This window comes from Pteropus alecto, unplaced genomic scaffold, assembly GCF_000325575.1.
Source record: "Pteropus alecto unplaced genomic scaffold, ASM32557v1 scaffold67, whole genome shotgun sequence".
In the NCBI taxonomy this organism is placed as follows: Eukaryota; Metazoa; Chordata; class Mammalia; order Chiroptera; family Pteropodidae; genus Pteropus; species Pteropus alecto.
The window spans coordinates 4,421,039-4,430,291 of record NW_006441061.1 but is presented as its reverse complement, the minus strand read 5'-3'; the positions used below and the strand labels follow the sequence as shown (position 1 = coordinate 4,430,291).

At 41.6% G+C, this 9,253-nt stretch overlaps 2 protein-coding genes across 5 annotated transcripts in view; both read right to left on the bottom strand.

Moving 5' to 3' along the window:
• PKN3 (protein kinase N3) overlaps positions 1-3,305 on the bottom strand; it is a 14,176-nt gene extending 10,871 nt beyond the window's left edge. For 2 of the 4 annotated variants that reach the window (XM_015594245.2, XM_015594250.2), the window contains exon 1: positions 3-3,305. In XM_015594245.2, the coding sequence (XP_015449731.1) occupies positions 3-26 (24 nt within the window). In that variant the 5' untranslated portion in view covers positions 27-3,305. The remainder of the gene's footprint in view (positions 1-2) is intronic. The other 2 variants (XM_015594249.2, XM_006918027.3) reach the window with 2 other exon arrangements.
• Positions 3,306-4,319: 1,014 nt separating this feature from the next.
• The window catches only part of SET (SET nuclear proto-oncogene), a 10,286-nt gene continuing 5,352 nt past the window's right edge, over positions 4,320-9,253 (bottom strand). Inside the window, exons 2-8 of the mRNA XM_006918025.3 lie at positions 8,224-8,281; positions 7,462-7,604; positions 6,993-7,096; positions 6,774-6,887; positions 6,020-6,190; positions 5,789-5,935; positions 4,320-5,206 (exon numbers count right to left, since the gene is read on the bottom strand). Of these exons, the coding sequence (XP_006918087.1) occupies positions 5,183-5,206; positions 5,789-5,935; positions 6,020-6,190; positions 6,774-6,887; positions 6,993-7,096; positions 7,462-7,604; positions 8,224-8,281 (761 nt within the window). The 3' untranslated portion in view covers positions 4,320-5,182. The remainder of the gene's footprint in view (positions 5,207-5,788; positions 5,936-6,019; positions 6,191-6,773; positions 6,888-6,992; positions 7,097-7,461; positions 7,605-8,223; positions 8,282-9,253) is intronic.

The window sequence follows — 9,253 nt, the reverse complement described above, 5'->3', positions numbered from 1 at the left end:
ACCTGCCGCGGCGCCCCCTCCTCCATGGCGCCGCTCCCGCCGCTCGGCCCCTTCTCTCCACCACTCCGGTTCCGGAAGCCGCGGCCCCTCCGCCAAGACTTTCAAACTTGAAACTTCCCGGGAAGCGGCGCCGGAACCGCGGGATCCTGCGCCCCCTCCCGAGGTCCGCTGGCCCACCGGGGACCTGGGATCAGCGCCGCCTCTCGGCCATGCCAGATCGGCGCTCCGGACCCCACTCTTGAACCCGAGGCCACAGCGCCTCCCCCTGGATCCGACGTCCCGCGGGATTTGGGACCCAGCACCCCTTCGGAGGCCGCAGTTCCCGCCGTGTACGGCGCTGACCGCCGCCCCTAAACAGAAAAGCAGGGAGGGACATCTCCCGGGCTGGGGATCTCTGGTTGCCCCGCCGCGCGCGCTGAGGAGCGGGTCCGAGTGGGGACAGCGCCGCCTGCCGGCCGCAGGGCGCTACCTGTGTGGCGGGCCCACTCCAGGTAGGTCTGCCTTCTCTTCCTTGGAACCCCACCACCACCTGGCGCCGTCCCTAAATTTCTCTCCATCTCGGATGACATTGGTGTGAAAATGGCTAATCCCAAACCCGTCGCCCCCACAAAGTCTTGGCCCTGTCTAGTCACTAGAAGAACGTACCCGCGTCTGAAAAAAGTAAACCCTCACCCAAGTTATGCTAAATTACAAACCAACCAAAATGTCTCCCAGGCCCCCAGCACTTGAACCGATTGGAGCTTTCGGGTAGGCCAGAGCCACTCACTGTTCCACCGCTGTTATAAAGAGCCCCATCTGAAGAGAAGATACACCCTGAGAAATAGCCACTATCTCAGTTAGGTAACCAGCCAGCACTAGCTGTCCTGGCAATGGATTTTGCCTGTGTATGGGGTCCTTGGTCTTCACTGCCTCGTCTAGGGCTGTCTAGCCACTTCTCGGCAGCCAGTGCTCACCAACGCCTTGTGTCATGGCTTCGCTGAAGAGCCATGTCTAAGGGGTCAGAAGATAAGGGTCAAATATTGAAGGTGGCTCATTTGCTGATTTGGAATAGGTGCCCTACGTGCTTTTACTGAGAAAACCATGTCAGTTCCACTTTGCTCTGACCACCTCCCTCAGATTGGAGAAAGTAGGTTCCCCTGCAACGGGAAATCAACTAAGCAGCATCAACAAATACAAAGGTAACTTGGTTCAGTGGAGGAGATGCCTACACTTCATAACCAGAGGCAGGCCAGGACGTTCATGTACATACATATTAGAGTAGTAGGCTAGCCCAGCACATAGTAGGCTCTTTTAAGTGGAGGTTATTATCAAACTGCCCTGAGCTGAATGTTAACCATAATTTAGATGTAAGACTATCAGCTTCTGACTGCAGGTCATAGGTTTTAGGGAAACCATGAATGGGTTTTTTCAAACTAGCCAAAGCTTCCCCTGCAGAAGGATGGTTTATTTACCATCTTGAGGATCATTTATCCCCTCCTACAGCCAGAAAGCTAAACTATGTCGAAGAACTTGAAATTACTTTCCAAGTTAGCTGAGATTTCACTGCCTCATGAAGTTTAGAACTAGAATTCAACCAACTTTCCTAATAAACCCAGGCCGGGCAAAACTACAGGGAAACAAAGTTCCAGACTGATGGTGCTTAATGAAACTGTAATTCTTAGGGAAACTGACGTTCACATTCAACATCCAGTGGATAGCAGATAGTGAAAACCAACTCTGTGTAATAACCATCAACCTGAAAGGAACACAAATTTCTTCCCAGCAGGGTACATTCCTAGCAAGGAAGCATTTTCCCGTTTCTATATACTTTATCCTCAGCACTGCAAACAATCTATACACATTTAGATTTCCCTTCCCTGAGTAGTATCTAAGTACAGTGTCACCAACTAACCAAGATGGCACACACTCTCCACTTTTTAAAAAAAAGTCCTCTCGACTGTTCTCATCACAAAGCTGCAGTCCTCTCCTTCAGACCTGTTAAAAAGCAAACCTGTGAGTCTTCAATGAACACAGCCATATATTCAAAAGGGAATGATCACTGCTGGGCGTGGACAGACTTTGCAAAGCAAGATGTTGTCCTCTTGAAATAATTGGAAAGGCTATGCATTCATCTCCTAAAGAACTTGTTTCAAGTCTTCAGGCAATCTTTAAAGTCTTCACCCTTTGCAACAGAATTCCGTTCTTGCAATTGCCAGGAAGGGTTCATAGCAAAAATCTAACAAAAAAGGTAGAAAAACCAAAACTGTTTCTGGGACCAAGTAAAACTGTGAAACTAATTGTTATAAAGCAGTAAAGATTACCAAATCAATTAAGGAACACAATTGTCCAGGAATCCTCTAAAGCCCAAAAGGTCCCCCAAATCCATCAAGTCAAAAACTCATACCTTTCACATCCTGACGGCTACACGCAAGCGAAGGCGGCCAGATGTAAAGCCAATGTGTCGGCCCAACAAGACACCAGGTCTACATTTTAGAGCCTGAGTTGGGTGTAATAATAAGGGCCTATCGTGGAAGGAATACTTGTCTTTTAGAAACCAGGCCATCATTGGAGAAACCAACATTAACCTCAACTGCAGGGATGGTCTAAAATAGAAATATTCCTTAAGGTTTTGAAATTAATGTTACGACACATTTTAAGTTACTGCCTCTATGCCAATTTACGTAAAGTTCCCCTAAGCTAAGCCTAGCACATTGGATGCCCTCTTCCCAGAGAAACTCTGAACAGCCACTATACCTGCTCTTTTCTTTTTAACGTCCTGTAGCAAAGGAGTTTTCAACCATTTCGTCTGGCACTTTCCAATACATACTTGTCTATGGGCCAGCCCGAGAACGCCCCCTTGCAATTGTGCACAAAGCATACTAGCTACTCTGTACACTAATGCTGCCACTTTGTTTTCCCACAGCCTAGTAACTCCATGAGACCTGCAGGAACAGGGGGCTCTACAAGGTGACCTCAATAATTATGAATAAGTTACTTTTAGGGACTTCGTTTTTGACTGCATTCCCCAAATAAAAACATTATGAAATTCCATTGAACGTGACCTATAACCTGATGGTACCGCGATCTCACCAGCACATAAAAATCCATTTTTGGTAAGCTGTAACTTTGTGAAACAAACAAAAAATCATAGGATTCCTTAATGTGTATTAAATCAGGTTACTTTTTTTCCACTTGTGAAAAGGCCTTTACAAATGCTTAGACTTCAAAATCAAAATACCCAATCCCTTCAGGAACTTACATTCCAGGTAACATAGTAACACATGCCTGCATCTTATATATACCTTTTCACGAAATGTTACCTGCGCTATACTTACTGCTTAACTATTTAAGTTCCGCCCCTCCCGTCACTATGAACACACATAACAAGACAAAAAAATTAGCTTATCTAAATCCGAAAGCAAGAAACATTTCTCTACAAAACAAGGAGAATGACCCCAGTCAAAACAAATCTTTATGTTCCTTTATTGGAGCAAGATTCCTGACCAGTATACAGTGATGTATTTACTAAACAGACCTGTGCAGAAATTACATACTATCCATCTAGATAGGTTTTCATTACACTTTGCCTATTGATGGAATAGTTCCATTTATAAAGTTTTATACATCAAAAAGCTTTGAATTTGACCAGGCTGTCCATTAATTCAACTCTGAAAAAGTGGCATTTAATTTTAGCTATTATTTTACAGCATTAAAAAGCTTAGGCATTAGGTAGCTTCTCAAAATGTTACTCTATGCACAACGGCAATTAGCAGACAGAGCAGAGTCCATCATCTCACTCAGATTCACACAGACGGGTCTCATTTGAGAACTATACGCTAATAGCTGGTACTTAGAGACAAAAGTACTCCTGACCTGAGTTTCTTACCACCAACACGGACTTCTTACTCTGAGAGCCTGTCTCCTAGGCCATGTTTTACAGTGCCAACAAAGACATGCCAGCAATTGCCTCGTGTGTAACGGCATTAGAGCACCAGGTCTGTCTGATGGTGGTGGCAGGCACTATTATATCCAGGTAAATAAAGGCCCGTTTTTAAAAATGCCAATTTGCAATACAAATTAAGGGTACAACACACTCAGAACTGAGTTTTGAGCAATCAGGTATCCCAATGATTTGAAATTTTTCAGAAACTGATGGCAAATTGTACCCATGATGTTTCCCAGCTATGGAGACATTAATACATTGATTCAAATCCCTTTACTCAATCCACGTAGCCCTGAGGTCATCCTGCAAAGTGCGTATCAAAAAATACGGAGTTAGGGTGACAAAGTTTGACAATATGTTATACAAGTCAAACCTGTTCTGAGAGAAAAGCATCAAATCCTTTGTGTACACATTTAGTTTTATTGTAACAAAGCAACTTGTACACTTTTAACGTTTAAAACTGAGCATCTTTCCTTTCCAGTGAAACAAAAAGAAAATTTAAAAATAAACAGGAACAAAATTACAATAGAGAATGTCAATTCCGAATAAGATCCTACAGGTTCTGCTGATTCTCCCATCGAGTGGCAGGGCTCAAGTCATCATTAGGAGAGAATTTTATTTTAAAAGTGTCATCTTAAACTGCAAGGATGTCCGTTAAACATCACAATTAAACATGCCAAAGGAGAAGCCATGTTGTCAAAATGCCCACATAACCCACCCAAACATCTCAAACCCACCCTTTGCTGACCTTCTATAACCCCATTTTTTTTGTTTTTTTTTTTTCTTTTTTTTAAACAAGAGAAAGTAGACAGATACATGTTGGTAAATGCTAACTGTCCATATTCACATAGAGACACAGTGTAATCTCTGAGCCCAATATACAGAGAAAGGAGGAAAAAAGCTAGAATTCTATGCACTACTACACAGGGGCCTAGCACCCTCCAGCTTCCAGCAGAGCTAAGGGAGCAGAAGGTTTTTCTTTTTTCCCACAGAACACGGTGTTGTTGATTCCATAGTTTTTGTTGAGACAGGAAGGGATAAAAATGAATTTGGAACAGAAAGGGGCAGAGGTTCTTTTCTCACTGTATTCTGCTCTAGGTATTTCCCCCAATAAGGTGAGAACCAGGGTGTAAAGGAGAGAAAAGAGACCTCAAAAACAGGGAGACTGAGCACAAGAGGAGGGGGGAGAAAAAAAAAAGACTGCAACTTGCTCCCAGGGACTGGAGAAAATTAAAAAGGTTGGAATCCATCAGTGTTCCATTAGTCATCTTCTCCTTCATCTTCCTGTAAGAAAAAAGTGGACAGTTACTCTTTTACTCTTTAGGGTTAATTCTAATGTCATTCTCCAACACTCACAGGGACTGTGACGGCCTCCACAAAACATGCTGACATGCCTCGAGACACTTAATTTTATGAACCTAAACAACACTGCGTCAAATCTCGACTGAAAGACCCAGTGATGTTGCTTCAGATAAACTTTTCAGCACTAACCAAATAATCCAAACCCAAAACCAATCTATCCCAATCGGACTATAAGTAACTTTTAGTTTGTCCAAAACATGCAAATGTTTGTTATTTGGGAAACTTCTCAGAATTTGACCAGCTGCACTGTCCGTATCACTTGCTCTAAAGTACTGGCAAGAGTATAGAATGTAGTAGTCATAAAAACAAACCACAAAAGCAGAACTAGTTAAATCTGATAAAACGATCTTATCAAAATGTCTTCCAATCTTGGACAATAGCTTACCTTTTCTACAAAACCCCCCATAATTAGTTGAGCCAGTTCTATTATACAAGATACATAACCTCCAAAGTAACATAGTGAATTCTTTAAAGATTACTTTTTACTTAACCAAATTCTTTTACCTCTCCTTCTTCCCCTTCATCATCGTCTTCGTCTTCTTCACCTTCATCCTCATCCCCTTCCTCATCGATATCTTCCAACCCTTCTTCTTCTTCATCATCATCATCATCTTCTTCTCCTTCCCCTTCTTCATCATCCATGTCAGGAACCTTCAAAAACCAAGAATTATCTTAACTCATTTCCGAAGAAATGAGACAAGTGCAACCTTGAATAAAAGAACATCTTCGGCTTACCAAGTAGTACTGTAATGGATTTGGCCAAATATCATCTTTGATGACTTCTCCTAACTCATCTGCACCTGCATCAGAATGGTCGGTAAACCAGGTAAAGAAGCTCTCTGGTTCCTCATGCTGTCTCTTCCTGCTGGCTTTATTCTGCGTTTGACTTGAACGTTTCGTTAAATCCTAAATGAAGATTGAAGAACTTTTGACAAAGGCTCTCGGCACTCTAAAACATCTACGTTCCCTATAACTTAAACAATAAGATTTTTAACCAGAAAGCAGAACAAAAACGGGACATGAGTATGTTATCTATACTATCATTCTTATTTAAAATTATAAAATGTAAAGAAAAAGAAGTCCTAGAATTTTAGGTCTACAAAGACTATTGTCAAATTTGTATGATAAGTCTTTTCCAAAAAGGTACCATCTAAATTTAGCTTCTTCATAAAATTAGTTCCACTTTAACAGCCACTACCATAAGACAGTATAACTTATTATGTATTTATTAATTAAATGCAGACAAATAATTTGGCAAGCAGCAGGCTACTTTTAAAAGCTGAGCCACCAATGTAGAAACCAAAAAAATTTAGTCCCTTTCTTTAAAAATTTGGTTTAAAGATATACTATATTTGACTTCAACACACTGGAGTTTTTTATACTAAGGATCTGCATTTAACACATTACCAAAGCACCAAGTATTGGTGAATGATTCAACTAAACCAAAAATACGCAAAAAGGTATTTTTACCCAACAATTCCTCAAATACCTTTCCAGATTTCCATTTGATTTCGGTGGACTTTGAAGATGGATCACCACTCTCATTCAGATGAAATTCTTTGGAGAGAACTTTATTTTCGAAGTAAGGATTTTCATCAAAATACTATAATAAATGATTAAAGGATTAGAAATCAATACAAACAGCTCTTGTAACCAAAGCTCAAGTTAATTTCTATAGTGGCCAACAAGATGCATTACTGATACTTACAAAATCTATTCTGTAACCTGATTTAATATCTTCAAATTCTGTCACTTCAACTCTTGTCAAATAATGCAGTGCCTCTTCATCTTCTTCCCCAAGCAGTGCAGACACTAGACCAGCAAATTACAGGTCAAATGAATATTAAATAGACGAGCATTAACATACAACTCAAGTGCTTATTAAAGCACTTCTAAATGTTTCCAGATTTAGTGAGCACCTTTGGTTTCATAAATCCACTAACTGAAAACCAAATGGCCCAGAACGTCAGAGCTGTCACTTTTTTTAATCAAGTAACTGAAGGGAATCAGCTAGAATATAGTCTCTTCTAAACAGAAAATACTAATTACAAGCCTGCCCTCTCTGTTCCAACTTCTGCATGTAACCAATGTGTTGGACCAAGTCCTCAACCAAGATCCCTCTTCTCCTTAACAAGTGGACACCACATACTCTTTAGTAATGCTCTGCCATGACATACCTTGTGGATGGTTGACAAATGTTGTTACCCAAAAATTTGGGATTTTGGCGATCAATTCTGACCTCTTCTGAAAAAATGGTTGGCGGAGTTTGTTATATTTCTGTTCTACTTTCAAAATCTCCTCACTGGCTTGTTCATTAAGTCTGAAGCAAATGAAAAGACATGTTGACAGTGATAGTATTTGACAAATACAAAAATTGCTGAGCCTACCAAATATTTACTGATGTTAGCTTGAGAACAGTGCAAAGTACCTATTCATAATACCCAAATCACCTAGATTTTTGTAGCTATAAACAAGTCAAAACTAAGATGGCAATTTGATTTACGTTACCAATAGGCACTCAATATTTGACAGTTCTTAAGTGCCCAAACTGAGCATTTTGGTAACATTGTATATTTACTTCGACTACTCTATTACCAGGCTAACTTCAATTGGTTCCCTCAAGCAGAGCAGGAGGGGGGTGGCGGCGCGGCCTCCGGGAAGCCTGCTAATCAAGTAACAAAGTTATAAGGCAAGTCAGAGTAACACTGATGCCACAATGTTAAAGTGTCAGAATTCCATGCACCACAATTCAGACAACTGTAGCCTCTGAAAACAAACCAGGTCTTTACAAGGTCAATGTACTGTCATCGAAAGCTTTTTTTGGTGACATACAAATGTTTCACAGAAAAATAACACTAACTTCATATTTCCAACTAAGTTATAATCATCTCCACTTAGCCAGACATTTCAGAAAAACTTCTCCAAAGTAAAAACTTTACCTGTCTATTTCATTTTGTACTTCATCAATATGTTCAATTGCTTCTTGCTGTTCTTTTTCTGCAAGAAAAAGGTGTGTCAATGCTAATATAATAAATTCAACCAGCTTTCTGACGTTAACACTGTCTGATGTGAGTTATATCAACAAAGCTGGTTATATACGGAAAAAAAGAAACTGCCTACAAGGCATGCCCTCCACGTGTTCATGCAAATAGTTGACAAATTACTTTTTAATTAGAAGACTGTTCACAAATCATGCTACCCGCTAGGATAGTCGAAACGTTTGTAGCACTTGTTAAGAGTTACAAGAAAAATATCCACTGTTAAAGTTACTATTATGAAAGATACACGTTATTCAGATATTGTTAAGTATTTATCATTCATCACATTATGTGCCTACGATACACTAGTACTGGCTGTTAACTATAAAGAGTACGGAAAGTAACCCATGACGATAAAAATCAGGACACCACCTTTCTCAACGTTAGAATCACTTTTTATAGAAAGCTGAAAACACCGCTCAAGTATCTATTACAATAAAGACATCAGGCACTCCTACCAAGGCAGGGAAGGGTCGCAGAACTACCCCCACCATCGTAAACACTCGACTTTTACCTTCTTAGAATATGAACCCCAAGTTTCCTATCTGACCGGCCTCACCCCTCCAACCCAAATTCAGGCGGGCTGATTTCAGATGCGGCCCCACACGGAGTGTGGAGCACACTTGCAGGGAGCAAGAATGAAGTCAGAAAACTAGGAGCCACAGACGGGAGAGGAGGAAGAGGTGCTGTGCTATGGAGAAGGTGCCCTTTTGTCCGGTAAAGACTGCGGAACCCACAAGCTAAGTGGGCGTGAAGGGGCCCGATCGCGCGGTTCATTTCCGGTAACCATCCCCGGTTTTGCAGCCCCCCTGCCGAGAAAGCCTTTACGGCAAAGGCTAGGTTTTTCCAGAGCCATTGTAAAGACCCGCCGACAACCTGGCAGCCGCGCCAGGTTTCCCAGCGCGCGGCCGCGACGGGGTGGCCGCCCCAC